This window comes from Anopheles funestus, chromosome 2RL (genome assembly GCF_943734845.2).
Source record: "Anopheles funestus chromosome 2RL, idAnoFuneDA-416_04, whole genome shotgun sequence".
Lineage (NCBI taxonomy): Eukaryota > Metazoa > Arthropoda > Insecta > Diptera > Culicidae > Anopheles > Anopheles funestus.
Genome location: NC_064598.1, coordinates 50,872,602 through 50,886,516, shown reverse-complemented (window position 1 = coordinate 50,886,516; position 13,915 = coordinate 50,872,602). Strand labels below are relative to the sequence as shown.

At 46.5% G+C, this 13,915-nt stretch overlaps 4 protein-coding genes across 6 annotated transcripts; 1 reads left to right on the top strand and 3 right to left on the bottom strand.

The window, feature by feature from the left end:
* Positions 1-13: 13 nt before the first annotated feature.
* On the bottom strand, positions 14-4,033 carry LOC125766085 (uncharacterized). Its single transcript, XM_049431679.1, has 2 exons — positions 1,098-4,033; positions 14-998 (listed from the first exon to the last, which is right to left on the bottom strand). Exons 1-2 carry the CDS (start codon positions 4,031-4,033, stop codon positions 14-16), a joined length of 3,921 nt encoding a protein of 1,306 aa, XP_049287636.1.
* Positions 4,034-4,545: 512 nt separating this feature from the next.
* On the bottom strand, positions 4,546-6,760 carry LOC125765275 (uncharacterized). Of its 3 annotated transcripts, XM_049430221.1 has the most exons (3): positions 6,586-6,760; positions 6,076-6,512; positions 4,546-5,975 (listed from the first exon to the last, which is right to left on the bottom strand). In XM_049430221.1, the coding sequence occupies exons 2-3, from the start codon at positions 6,482-6,484 to the stop codon at positions 5,425-5,427; spliced, it is 960 nt and encodes a 319-aa protein (XP_049286178.1). In that variant the 5' UTR covers positions 6,485-6,512; positions 6,586-6,760; the 3' UTR covers positions 4,546-5,424. The 3 variants fall into 3 exon arrangements, with proteins under 3 accessions (XP_049286178.1, XP_049286177.1, XP_049286180.1); XM_049430220.1 differs by having other exon boundaries at positions 6,076-6,759; XM_049430223.1 differs by having other exon boundaries at positions 4,546-5,930; positions 6,076-6,757.
* A 2,289-nt stretch (positions 6,761-9,049) lies between these two features.
* On the bottom strand, positions 9,050-11,596 carry LOC125765513 (uncharacterized). The gene is made up of 3 exons (XM_049430733.1): positions 10,546-11,596; positions 10,075-10,479; positions 9,050-9,995 (listed from the first exon to the last, which is right to left on the bottom strand). The coding sequence occupies exons 1-3, from the start codon at positions 10,765-10,767 to the stop codon at positions 9,879-9,881; spliced, it is 744 nt and encodes a 247-aa protein (XP_049286690.1). The 5' UTR covers positions 10,768-11,596; the 3' UTR covers positions 9,050-9,878.
* A 1,067-nt stretch (positions 11,597-12,663) lies between these two features.
* LOC125766295 (uncharacterized) lies at positions 12,664-13,904 on the top strand. Its single transcript, XM_049432112.1, has 2 exons — positions 12,664-13,400; positions 13,468-13,904. Exons 1-2 carry the CDS (start codon positions 12,953-12,955, stop codon positions 13,809-13,811), a joined length of 792 nt encoding a protein of 263 aa, XP_049288069.1. The 5' UTR covers positions 12,664-12,952; the 3' UTR covers positions 13,812-13,904.
* The last annotated feature ends 11 nt before the right edge of the window (positions 13,905-13,915 follow it).

Below are 13,915 nucleotides of genomic sequence, written 5' to 3'. Positions count from 1 at the left end.
TTCGAACGCTCGCCTATCTCACTTTACCATCTTCGGCCCTAAATACCGCGATCACACGAGCTTTTGGCCAACTGTTGCGCGGTAAACAGTTATCGATTGCTACTACTGTGTCACCCAGCTGGATTGGCCGCACGTTTTCGAACCACTTCGATCGACGGGTCAACCTAGAAAGATATTCGGCTATCCACCTCTTCCAGAATAAGCCGGCGAAGTGCTGAGCGGCTCGCCAAGCTGATTTCACGACGGCACCACCTTCGGTAAATACGACGGGCGGCTTCGATGGTACGTATGTCAGTAGTCTCGAATTGATGTCGACCTCGATTTCGGTGAACGCGGACATCAGGACTTCATCCGTCGGGTTCCGTGGTAAATTGAACTGACCTAGAACCTTCTTTACAGAGCGGACCAACCGCTCCCAGCATCCGCCGAAGTGTGGGGCAGCCGGCGGGTTGAAGCTCCACTTCATATCCGTGCCAGCAAATTCAGCCATCAGCGCGTCGACATCAACAGCTTGAAGTGCCTCATCCAGTTCCCGTGCCGAACCGACGAAATTCGAAATCATCTCCCAGGGTTTTCCACCTCGAACAAAACGTCGAATCGCCATGATACAGGAAGCCGTGATCAGTAAATGAGCCATCTCCAGGTGCATCGCTCGGGACGTCCGACAGGTAAATATAACTCCCCTTTGGCGGAGTGTTTCGCTGACGTTCAAGCTACCGGATAGTCGTCCTCGCATCCTCACTACTTCGTGTGCTACCGGCGAAAATTTGTAACGCGGTCTGCTCTTCCATGGCCGCGACCGGGCTGGCTCCCTTTTCAGGCAACATAGCTCGCGTGCATAAACATCTGCTTGTATTCTGCTAAACAGAATACACTCAGCTTGCGCCCGTTCCTTCTGCGTTAGTGGTCCTCCTAAAAAGATGTGTCTCCGCATGGCACGACGGACGTTAGCAATGAATCTTACCACATATCCTACTGCTCGCAGAAGCCTTTTCCACCTGGAAAAGCGGTTAAAATCTTTTAGCCGATCAGCGATACTGTGATGTAGCACGTTGGGACATAGTTCCTCGGCGGTGCTCGTAGTAGGTGCTTCATACATCGGCCAGTTCGACTCTGGGTCCCATAGGAAACTCGGCTCGTTGAACCAGCGACTTGGTGTTAGATCCGGTGTTTTTGTCAACTTCGGGATCACGTGGCGTTTCAAGGCGGCAGTTTGGTTACACGGCAAGCGGTTGTCGTCGTATTTCCAACGTTGTCCTGTTTCGAACCTGTCACCCTGCAGCTTCGTTTCCTCGCTACGTATCGGCAACGCCTGTTCATCGTGCTTGGATTTGAGTTGACGCGGAAGTTTAGTGATACCGAGCGAATCCAGAGAGGGATATGCCTTGACCTCAGCCGTCAGCAGATCATCGTTGTTTCCCTCGCATCTGCAAATATGAAAGTTTCTGTGACCTCCAGTCACGTTAGCGGTTGCAATTGGACACGGTCCGTATATAATCCAGCCCAGGCGCGTTTTTGATGCAATTGGTTCGTTCATCCTTCCTTCTATACATTTTAGAGATTTTCCCAATCTACAGTTGTCTACACCAATTAGAAGTCGAGGTACAGCATTTGCGTAAGAAGTTAGCTGCAGACGTTTCAGGTGTGGGTACGCTGCTTCCAATTGTTGCATATCAATCGACTGTGAGGGTAACGCTAGATTGGCAACGGTGTGCACCTTAGCCAAGTCGTGTACGGGAGCCCCTTTGTACGCACCAGAGATCTGCACCGCTAATTGGACGGAGGCCTTTTCATCTTTGGTTGTATCTCCTGTCCACTTGAGACACAACGGCCGGGACATACCACTCAAACCCAACTCTTCCATCAGACTGTGGTCCATAAAGGTCGACGATGATCCTTCGTCGAGAAACGCGAATGTGTGAACCACTCTGCCGTCTTTACCACGTATCATTACCGGGACATACCGGAACAAGGTGCGATCATTTGAGCCGGAGTGCGTTAAACAGTGCTTCTCCGGCGCGTTACTGGTACTCAAGGCCCCATGAAGCAGCTTGTGATGCATCGCCTCGCAGCCGTTCAAACCACAGAGCGTTTTAAGATGGCACCAACCCTTATGACATTTTAAACATTTTCGGCACAGTTTACATTCACTTACGTGTTCCTTTCTTGCAGCTACCGTCATCTCGAGGAAACGTTGACAATCAACTAGGCTTGCACACTCTCCCTGGCATGCGGAACATTTAGGTGTAGGAGGAGCGTACTTACCGCTCGGGGCTGTAGCGTGCATGTTCATGTGCGTGGTGGTCGGATGACGCTGCTCTGGTCGTGAAGGTTTCCCACTGCGCCGGCGGTCTGTGTCTGACGGTCCGTCAGATCTTACGGGAACCACTCTACTAAGAGCCTCTGCCAGGTCGCTGATCCAACTCCCGAACTCCGTCAACGTTACGCTGGGTAACCGCTGTTGATGTCTCGCCCACTCGATGCAGGTCGTCGGCGGCAGTTTCGATACCAGCTCCTTCATCAGGACTACGTTGCATGTGTATTCGGGCAGCCCAGACGCCCTGATGGTCGCACACATGTTTCGTACCGCGAATCCAAAGTCGGCCAAAGTCTCCAGTCTATCGGCTCTTGGTGCTGGCATGCTCCTCACTTTCTCTATCAACGCGTCCACAATCACATCTGGTCTACCGAAGCGCAGCTTGAGTGTGGCTATAGCGTCCTTCAATCCCGATGGCAGCAACAGCAACGAACTCACCGCTTCCAATGCAGCTCCTTTCAACGCTTTCTGCAACCTCATCAGGTTTTCATCGTCGGAATAACCGCAGACCGCCGTAGAGTGCTCGTAGCTTGCAATAAAGAGTGGCCACTGTTCTGCCGATCCTGAGAAGGTAGGCAACTCTCTTCCGCTGGCCTTTCGTGCGGCAATTTGGGATTGGCTCAAGAATGTGTATCCGGAATATCCGAACGTTCCTGCATGTCCATCAGTCAACGGGTTGTACGGGTGAGTTCCAGGTGCGATCGTGTGTGGATGTGTAAATGCGCTAGCCTGGTGAACGGGTCCGTGAGGCTGTGCGAAAGTGTTGTATCCGCGATCTTGTACGCGGGGTGGTGAAGAGGTGCTGTGTCCGTAAAATTGAGCGTGTGTTTGTGCCGATGTGCCGTGTTGATACTCGTGTCCGAATGGTTGTGCCAAAGTGCTGTGTCCAAAGTTGTTACCGTTTCCGTGCGTCGTCTTGTGCCTGTTGCGAGGATCTCGCGACAGAAGTTCATCGAGCGCGCGTTGCCACTCCCGGAAATCCGGATCACATGGCGTAGTTGCTTCGTATAACGTTGCTGGGTTTCGTGTGGCTGTGGTCGGGTTATCCGCATATCGAGAGCGTTGGACCTTTTCGAAGGTTCCGATGGGCCTTTCCGCAGCGTCAATAGAAACACCATTTTCTTTGTTCAGCAGCCATGCACTCGCCTTTTCCAATTCGGTACGTGGTTCGCGCGTATCTACTCGACCTATTTTTAATAACTCCAGCTCACGCTCGCGGAGTTCCACTAAACGTTGTTGCACTTCGATTTTAGAACGATCAAGCTCAAGCTGCTTCCTTCGTAGTTCCTGCTCGGAGGTCATTAACCAGCCAGGGGTCACTGTCCGATGAGTGTTCGCCATCGCTGAGTTGGATGCGCCATCATTGACGCCTCCCGCGAAGTCCGGTTGCGTATGATCGTTTTGTGTGCTTGTCGATTTCTGGTTAGGGAGCGGCCGGGCTATCTGCGGTGTCACGTTCGGCGTACCGACGTTCGTGTATCTTACCGGAAAATATCCCCACGGGGTTTGCATAGTTTGCTCGCCTCGGTGGCTTAGCCTCCCTTCGCTCTGGGGCGATCCTTCGACGGCCACGGGTACTTGAGCTGAACACGATGGCGTCGTATTCACCGCGACTACGTTGTCGTGCTCTGCCGGCCGGTCAATCGAGGGTGTTTCATGGCCCTCTCGCTGGCTCGTCATACGCCCGCCTTGCACCGTCAGATCGTCGTGTTCCATCTCGCGATTCACCTTTTACACTCGCGCGCACTGATCACAATTGCACTCCCGAAACTTTACTCGCGTTCGCGATTATCCCCGGTGGATAATACTTACACCTTTTAGCGGAATTTATAGAAGCGCCCGAAATTAGTAGTTCGAAGCAAATAAGTTGCGAATAACGAATCTTACTATTTTTTTGGAATTTTAGAATTTCCAAACTAATTTTTTGGAATGTAGAAAAACGCGGCTTTTTCAGACTTTCTTTAGGAACGCTATTGCGAAACAAAAAATTAGTTGCTTTATTCCTTGCCGATTTTCTACAAAAAGAGGTTCGTTGTTTGTGATTCCGCCCATTTTATAAGTTTTCGCAAACCTAAACTCACCACAGTTCTAACCGTTTTGATCGAATGACAAGATCTACACATTTATGTCGACATTAGAAACCGTAGTGACAGCGGCGGTCGGTGTAAATACCGTTTGTTTACAACAAGTTATATGATTTCAAAGTAAAAATATTTTACATACGTAGTTTTGCTTCCTTTAAGAAAGAAAATATTTTTTTTTGTTCTACCGTTCATTTGTTTGATTGTTTATAGTTTCAATTTTTGTTCACATGTAGTTTGTAAAAGTTTTAATATAATAATCGAAGTTGTAATAATAGTGTTGGGTATAATTTTCAGTTTCTCAATTAATGAAGGCTCGAAATGAAGAAAGATTGCAAAAAAAAATATTTTTATCAAATTGACAGTGCCCACCGTATAATTTTTATGTATTAACTCCAATAAAAATCGCGATGTTGATTAGGTCTCGCTGATTCTTTCATACAAACTTTAATAATGCAAACTATAAATCATTTTTCCTATCAAATATCGGACATCCTTCAAAATTCGTAAAATAGTTTTCTGGCAAAGAAAATTCACTTACCTGTATTGAAATACAAACATAAAACTATAACTATAATAGTAGCATCATTGCAGTATCATTTCAGCGTTCGTTTTGATGAATTTTCGTTGATTTGTTTATTGTTATGTCCTCATTCAATAAATAACGTTTCGCAAGGGAGACAATAAATAGATCGCAAGGAAGAAAAGGATAAAGGAAAGGGCTTAAGCTAATTACCCTCACAAAGCCAATAGTACACGCATGATGTACTCAGATGTTGCGGATGATCGCAAACAGACATTGCCACAGTTTCTCCGATTGTAACCGATTGGAAATGTACCTCCAATCGGGGGATCGTGGCGATAGAAAGTTAACGATACCGCCGTTCGTTTCAACCTTTCCGTAGAGGGTTGAGTTGTCTACTATCGGCCTCCCGGAAGAAATGGCTCAAAGTACGCATCCGGGGCTAAGTTGCGACTTCGCTTTGGTGTACGGGTTTACGTGACTGGCGCAGTACGGTTCACTTTCTAGTAAGCGTGTGCTGCATTCGACGAGGAAGAGGGAGAGGATGAGGATCCTGAGGAAGGAGAGGAGGAAGAGGAAGAGCTACCGGAGCCGACGGACGAGGAGCTGCTGGAACCAGCATTGTAAGCCGTGTACGAGCTCGAGCCACTCGAGCTAGGATAGTACGAGCTGTAGGCGAGGCTGTGAGACGATCCAGACGTAGATGGTTCCCAGAGACGCGAGTACGGTCCGGAGGATGACTCCCAGGACGATGGTTCGTAGCTGGAGGCAGGCGTGGAAGAGGCAGGTACCGGCGCTCCATACTCAGCGGCCGGTGCTGGTGGCATCATTGGCATCATCGACATTGGCATACCGAGTCCCGACTTCTTCACGAGCTGCGCAATCAAGAAACCGAGCACAAGCGTAATGGCCAACTTGGACAGCATGAGCGCCTTCATTGCCTTCAGTCCGATCAGCCCGAGGAAGATCGGCATCAGTGCCTTCATCTTCAGCTTCAGCAGCAGCAACACTGGAAGCAGGAGTTTCTTCTTCAGTAAGTGACCACGGGCCGCTTCTGTTGGAGGCGAGAGACACACCGACAACGGAGGGGTTTTTAGGGGGGCGGGGCAGTGGGTTAGTGTAATGTCCGTGTGTACATGTGTGTGTTTACTCACCAGTCGCAAGTCCTGCCGGCAGCACATCGATGTCCAAACCTTTGTCGGCACGATAGCTCACAACGGTATCTTCAGGCAGCTGGACACGGATTTCGTGGGTAGCCAGAACACGTCCAACACGATCGAAGATCACTTCATCCACGTTACCATCGTCGAAGGCACGTGCTTCCTCCTGTCGCAGTCCCAGCATACCGTCCAGATACAGCAGAACCTTGCCCTTCAGGCAACCCATGACCGACGCACCATCGAAGCACTCGTTCACAATCGAAGACAGCAGCTCCTCACTGGTCGCGATTCTGGGTCGCTCTTCCTCGACCAAATTGGACGCGATCGAGGCTCCAGAAGCAGCACCAGCAATCAGTGCCACCACAACCACCAACACCATCGAACAGGATCGAGCCGGCATCATTTCGTTGACAGGAGCGCAAGGATTCAACCTGCGTTCAAGATAACTAAGTCACAACACGATCACTCACACACACACACTCGCTCTCTTTCTCTCGCCCTTACGCTTCTCACTCAGGTGTACCAGTGTCCTGGGTGCGGTGGTATGTTGATTAAGCAAATGACGGAAAGCTAATGATAGGGTATTTGGAACGCCACCACTGTTTTATACGTCCGAATCACGCAGCCGAGACTTTCCAACCCCTGCGTTTGCGTACCGGACACTTCGGTTCGTGTTGATCGAACGGGATGGCACGTTGAATGCGGCCGCACTACGGTACAGCGCGTCACCAAATAAGCCAACAGGTGAGCTTTGACCGTTTTTGGTTGTCCACACCAATCGACCAAATGTCCTATGGCTATTTGCGTTCCTCACTACATACACACATCTCTGTCGGTGGGTGTGTGCGTTGAGATGCAATCGTTGAAGAAATTAAAGAAAAAAAAATCGGGACATCGACATGTGTGGAAGATTTCGATTTTCAAACCAATGGTCCATTTCGTCGATTTAGCATACACAAGGAAAACCTGCCATTGACACTATTATGTATTCATGACAGCGCACATCATTCCAACCCTGCGCGATCGCATACATTTCACACAAACTGTTCGCGGCGTATGAAGTTTTGTGGTAGGGAAGAATTTCGACCGCAATACCCAGGCCTACTTGCTCGCGATGGCCACACAGCTACGCTCAAGAATGATCACTTTCTCTCTATGCTAACCAAAATATTCATCCCAAAGAGGTTATGCCAGCTGACTGGATTCCCTCGCTAACTTTGCTTACGAAGTGCGTCACTAGTAAATTTGCTTCCGGAGTCTAGTTTGCAGACGTACATACAACTACCGGACTCATTGTGATAGAGCAAGCGCCATTAAAATACGAACCTACTGCCGTCTGCACAATCAACGCCGCGTACTTCCGTTCGGGTCACGCGTACACTTTATTGTCTTTTTGTTTTCATTTGGAATGCACTGCGGCTACTTTCGCAGCGCTTGCCGGTTTGTGCAATCGTTTTTCAATAGCCATCGTTTATACTAGGCAAACATTTAGGCTACCATATTTTGGTGCCATGATGTGTTTTTTTCCCTACACATTAGGCACGAGCCTGGTGTAAGACGTATGGAGAAGCATTTTCACTCGTTTTCGTTATTACGGTTACGCATGGAAGCGGAAGTAGTATATAACAACAAATTAGTAAACATTTGGTATTGGAGGGCCTGTAAATCAAGTTGACGCAGTTTTTGGCTATTACCATAATCGTAAAAGGTGAAAATGAAAGTGGTTGTAATTGTTTTATCCGGAAATGTAAGGTACAGAAATGTACACGATTTAATAGCGGTAACGTTGACCTTTTTAATTTCGCAAAATGCGATTTTGTTGTTGTAATGTGTAATGAATAAAGAAAAAGCGTAGATGTCTAATTTTTTTTTTCAATCAGTTTTTGGTAACTTTAATATACGTATAATTAAAATATATTCTTCTTTATAGGCTACTAATCTCCATTGCAATGCAATTAGCATGCCATTTCTGATTTTCATCAATTTTCCGTTCTGTGAACGATTGTGTTTAACATCGTTCTGAAAGGTGAGGCGCGGCCTTCGAAATCCGGGGCACTAATTTTACCCGTTCTCGCCTATTTCTCGGCCTCGCGGATGACATCGACATCATCGGACGGACATCTGAGGCGGTGTGCGACGCGAACGCTCATCTGAAACACGAAATCGACAGAATTCGATTGAGGATCAATACGACGAAGACAAAGTACCTATTTGCCGTAGGCTCTGACCGTGATAGAACAGCGACGATCTCGAGGTGGTAGAGGAGTTCTGCTATCTTGGTAAGATTGTAACTTCGGATAACAACATGAGAAGCGAAATCCGAAGACGCATTGTTCAGGGAAATCGCGCTTACGATCGCCACAAACTCCTGCGATCCAGAAGACTCCAGCAACACACGAAATGGCGGTGTGTGCGAGCAGGGCGTGTGGAGAAGGAGAATGAACCACAAGCTAACTGTGCTGTTTGGAACTGCATATGTGAGGATGCCAGTCTCATGCCCCTCCAAGGAATGTGCTCATCTGCGACCCGTTCGGCACAAGATGTAGAAGAGCACAGCGAGCTCGTTGGCTGGATCAGGTGGAGTCGAACCTGTCGGAGATCGGATGCAGCCGTGGATGGAGAACTGTGTTCCTTAGAGTTTCCTGTGAAACCCCTAGAAGTGTATCGGAGACCTGGCTATGTCATCATGACGTGCTCGATCCTGAGTTGGCTAAAAAAAAGAAATTTATTGTTTAGCTGTCTTAGTTTTCATCTAACAGTAGTCGTACCTCGGCTGAACCTTTTTGTCGAAACTACTATGCTAGCTTTGAAAAAAGCAATTTTAACAGGGTTAAACAAGTCTTACAGGGTTTGATAGTTAATAATTAAATTTTAGTTAATTAATAAGTAATAATAATAATAATAATAATAATAGTAAATGAATAAATAAATAAAATTGCATGTTTTGGCAGGAAACATTCCTACTTATCATTTGCTTAAAAGGTAAGAAAATCATGCTGCTTTCAAACTAAAATCGATTTGAAGTGTTGTTATAAGACCATTGTAGAGATTTTTTTAAACGAGGGATTCCAACACGTTTAAAGTAAGACATATGAAATGGAAAATGTTTCACAAATCAAACCCATACCTGCATCTAAAGTGTGTCGTCGTGCTTCACAGTTACATCGCGTAAAATATGAACACGTAGTTCAAGTGCGTCCCAATTTCTTCTAAACAGTTACAATCCCATGCTGTGCCTTCTGACACCCCCGATGATACATGTGGACGTTTCGTTGGTGAAATAGAAAATACAAACTCATACGTTCTGCAATAGCGAATCAATACTCTCCTATCGACTACGGACACAAACCTATTTTCTCCACATAATGCTCGCACGGAACGAACGAACAATGCCATGGAGACGCCTGGTGTGTTACGTGCTTCCCATAATTAAAACGGCGAGTCGCACATGACATTCCATTCCGCCTGCCAAATCGGAAGTGAAACCAATGATCGAACATTTCACCGTACATATCGACTGGAATATTAACCATATCCACTTGCCATTCGATCAGACAGGTGTATGTTTAAAAGAAAGCCATTTATCTCGCACGTTTTGTGATTAATTAAACATAAACCTAGCAAAAGCTATAAAGCAATCAATAAAGCGTGCTGTTTCGTTTCGATACGGATTCGTTTATTATGCTCATAGGGGTAGCCTTAGCAAAGTCTTGTCGTGAACATTCGTTAGAAATAAGTTAAATAAATTATTTTCCCCACTGGGATGGGTTTCATACATGTCGAGAACTGATTCAGATTTATGCGTGGGCACTGTACGCAATATCCTGACCGTCGAAGCTGGGTTGAACGAAGGATCGGCCCGCATCCCATGGTCCATGGGCGGCAATATGCGGATGATGGCTATCGGCGGCCAGCTGAGAAGCGATAGGAAAACAGAGAAAAACTACCATTAGCAAACGAAGAACCTTTACCGTTATCAAAGGTAAACATTACCTTTTTGCAAAGCTGGAAGATAGCAAGTCCGACCGACACAACGAACGAGAAGAATGACAGCTGGAGCGAATTCCACGCCTTCAGACCAAGCACACCGAGTGCCATCGGGATGAGAGTCATGGCCTTCAGCAGGATAAACACCATAATCGGGACGACGATCTTCTTCAGCTTTGATTTACGTGCCTCAATTCCACGGCCACTTCCAGCAGGGAAGTTGAACGTCACGTTCAGCTCGTCCTGTTCGAGGTTGCGCGGAGACACGGTGACACGAGCACCGGCAATCGGCATCTTAAAGGTGACATCGTGACTGCGCAGGTAGTTCTCGATCTGCTCCAGTAAACCCGATGGTGCACGACCCTCACTTACAAGGGCTCCATTGCTGCGCACCTCAACGTCATCGGAGATCTGTTGGTAAAGGGAATCGGTAGATAAATGACCATATTCTTTCGAAGCATCCACACAAACACCTACCTGGAAACTGTCCTTCTTGAAAACCGTATCCAGGAAGTTCATGATCTTGAACTTCGTACAGGCGACTGAATCGTTCTCCGAACTGCACAGCGAACGCATCTCCTCCACCATACCGTCCATCGGTGTACCCTTCCAGAAGGCTGGTTTGTTAGCCGGGTTGGCCACGGTCAGTCCCGACGCCAGCATTACGCTTGCAATGACCACCAAATACCGGAACGCCATCGTTTTCGTACAAATGTGTTCGTGCCCTGCCGAGTGCCGTACAGTTAAGGAATGTGCGCTGCAACGATGTGACTACGACGAGCAAGCTGTCAGGTGTGATTGGGGAAATTTCACTGTCAAGCGCTTTTATACGACCTTCCAAAACCGAGCCAGCGACGTTCGTGACCAGGCCCGAATGGATCCGTTATCAGGCGCGCTCGATGTTTGCGAATGACCAGCGTTCCGATCGTCCAGCATAACGATGGCGATCACGTACACGTGCTTTAGGGGTTTTTAATGGTTGGCAAGTGTGCACGGGAGGCTATTCGTACCGTTTTCTCGCGTTCCGACATTGCATATGTAGATCGATGCATATCCTACCAGACCTGGCCGGTGTTGATAGCTATCCGTTGAAGTGAGTCGCGAGTAACCGACATTATGAAGTTATTATTACCATTCTCGGATTGAGGCATTGAGTAGTGTAGTTCGTCGTTGGTTGAAATCTGCATGCTTTCACCACTATGCACCTTGTTGCAACGTATGTGATCTTTAAGCGAATATTTGAATCCAATCGGCATGCATTCACACATAATTTATTGTCTGGGTTGACGCACAGTTTGACATTAAGTCTTTAGAGAGGGGTGTATCATTGAGCAGCTTTTTCAATATTGAACCAACTGCTCGGTTTACATCCGGTCACCAGACAACTATTCAGAATCCGATACTATGGCTTGTTTATTATCTTTCTTGTCCAAATTTTTTTGTTCTTCCATAACAGTTTAAAATAAAAATTTCAGTAAGAATTTCAAATACAAAAAATTTAAATACAGTTCTTCAAAAAGTCAGTGATGTAATACTTTGTTCAACTTGCAATATCTGTGTAGAGTATCAAGAGGTTCAAACTATTTGGAAGTAGGTTTCAACTACAAGCATTATCCGAAAATGGAAGGAACAAAATGGTAGATAATTATGGAAAAAGTAAAAACATTCAGATTATCTGATTATTTGAATAATAATTTAAATTTCATTATTAACCTTGTTAAAAAAAGTCTAAATTTTCTAAATTTATTAAATAATTTTCCTTCCAATTTTTCATTTTATGTCATTCGTACATTCCAATCGACATATATTTCTTTTGTTTTAAAAACTATACAAATGTTTAAATGTGTGATGAACACAACTTTTGAACGTTTTTTTAAACCAATATTTGCATACAGCACAAAAAATTCATTACATACAAAATTCAAAATTATTGTATTGGAACTACTTCTTATTTTTTATATCAGTTTATCAATAATACTTTTTAAATGACGATTTTCATTTTATAATGAGCGAACCTTCAAATCACAAACCGAACATCATCATATCAATCTTATTTTCGTTTTACTTTTTAGCAACGTAATCTATCGATTATATAAATGCTTTCTGGATATAACTATCAAGCTTCTTGCATAGCATTCGTGGCGCTTCCGTCGTGAGCTTTATTATAATATTTATGTAACAGTCAAAATATAGTTGACATTTTCTTCTCACCATTGCCTCCTTCCGGAAGGGCTGATCAATGTAGTACCGTACGATTATCATACGCACATCATGCTGTGCATTTCCATGCCTCTTAATGCACTTTTCCTCGATCGTGTACTCTCGCTTTCTACGGAAGTGCCAAAATGCGCCATTCCGTATCGGAACTTAAGCTAACCTCACACGGTACGGCGCGTACACGGCAAGCATGTCAATGATGGACGGGAGCAGATCTGCTTCTGGTGCGTTCCAGGGCGTAACACATGACGCGTGCTGGAAGAAATTTCGACTGTTCTTACATTCCGTCCACGTCGTTGAACGATTCGGAACGAAGGTAATGCGAGATAAGCCCCAAGGGAGGGAGGTGTAATAGTTTTGGAAACGATTTCCCACTCCGTCTCCGACTGGCGTGCGTTACTGGTGAGCTTATCAAGTGCGTAGTAGCGTAATGGAAAAGGAAGCCAATGGTCCGTTGGTAGGGACAATTAATCGCCAGACCATGTTGGACGAGAGACGGTGAATGTGACTCCCCAGCTCATAGGTTCGCGATATAAAATCCATTGTAATCAAATCCAACCAATTCATACTCATCGTGTCAATCAGTCAACGAGGACCGTGGATAGTGTAGTTCCCTTCTTGGTAGTTATTGTTTTTTCCTCAAGTGTGCGAGTGTCCACCCCAAGAAATGCGTTCGTTTGTCATATTTGCGGTGGTGTCGCTAGCACTGAGCGGCACCCAGTGCCAGCCACGATCAGCAGCCGAACTTGCCACGGACATTTACCGTACCTGTCTTGCTAGTGAACATGGGCTCAAGTGTGCTAAAGCGAAGGCACTCGCCTGGATGGCGAATGTGGCCGAACAGGACGAAATCCCCATTACCGACTCGCTCACGATCGTACGCACCGGTACGGAGGATCCCGAAAAGCCTGCCGATACTGAACAACAACGTAGTGCTGGTGTGGTGCGACTGCTGAACAACATCGATAGCTTCCTTTCGACACACGCCCTCAAGATGACGCCACCCGACGTACTAGCGTCTGAGGAGGCTCGTGCATACATTCCCGAAACGTTACTCCAGGGAGGACTCGCCGACAATTTGATAGTTCCGCTCACGGAAGGCAACGTCGCAGAAGGTGAGTTTTCAGTTGACTTGAAACGATCCTAATCCTCCTCAACGTGTCTGTGTTGATTCCATTCCAGGACGTGGTTTTGTGAAGAAAGTCATGATTCCTTTCCTGCTGGGCATCAAGTTCAAGTCAACCGTACTAGTTCCGATGGCACTCGCTCTCATCGCACTGAAGACCTGGAAGGCCATGACTCTTGGATTACTCTCGCTTGTCCTATCCGGTGCCATGATGATCTTCAAATTCGCCAAACCAAAGATCGTCAATTACGAGGTCGTTCACTACCCACCACCCCACCATGTGCATCACGTCGATCATCATATCGATCATCATGCACCGCATGTGCACTGGGACGCTCCACCAGCCTGGAAGAAACGATCTATGGATGCTCACGAGCAGGCGTACGCCGGTCAGCTATAACTAGCAAAACCGTTAAGATATTTATTTCCCGAACGATGATGAACGAATAAATTATTTATTTTACTCAAAACTATACGCATTACATACATGTCGTTCGTTCTGTA

Excerpts from the sequence above, each read along its gene's own strand:
- LOC125766085 (XM_049431679.1), bottom strand. The coding sequence starts at position 4,033 with ATGGAACACGACGATCTGACGGTGCAAGGCGGGCGTATGACGAGCCAG. Across the intron at positions 999-1,097 it reads CCAGAGTCGAACTGGCCGAT|GTGGAAAAGGCTTCTGCGAG; the intron begins GTATGAAGCACC and ends CCGCTTTTCCAG.
- LOC125765275 (XM_049430221.1), bottom strand. The coding sequence starts at position 6,484 with ATGATGCCGGCTCGATCCTGTTCGATGGTGTTGGTGGTTGTGGTGGCA. Across the intron at positions 5,976-6,075 it reads GCCGGCAGGACTTGCGACTG|AAGCGGCCCGTGGTCACTTA; the intron begins GTGAGTAAACAC and ends CGCCTCCAACAG.
- LOC125765513 (XM_049430733.1), bottom strand. The coding sequence starts at position 10,767 with ATGGCGTTCCGGTATTTGGTGGTCATTGCAAGCGTAATGCTGGCGTCG. Across the intron at positions 10,480-10,545 it reads TCAAGAAGGACAGTTTCCAG|ATCTCCGATGACGTTGAGGT; the intron begins GTAGGTGTTTGT and ends CTTTACCAACAG. Across the intron at positions 9,996-10,074 it reads TCTTCCAGCTTTGCAAAAAG|CTGGCCGCCGATAGCCATCA; the intron begins GTAATGTTTACC and ends ATCGCTTCTCAG.
- LOC125766295 (XM_049432112.1), top strand. The coding sequence starts at position 12,953 with ATGCGTTCGTTTGTCATATTTGCGGTGGTGTCGCTAGCACTGAGCGGC. Across the intron at positions 13,401-13,467 it reads GGAAGGCAACGTCGCAGAAG|GACGTGGTTTTGTGAAGAAA; the intron begins GTGAGTTTTCAG and ends ATTCCATTCCAG.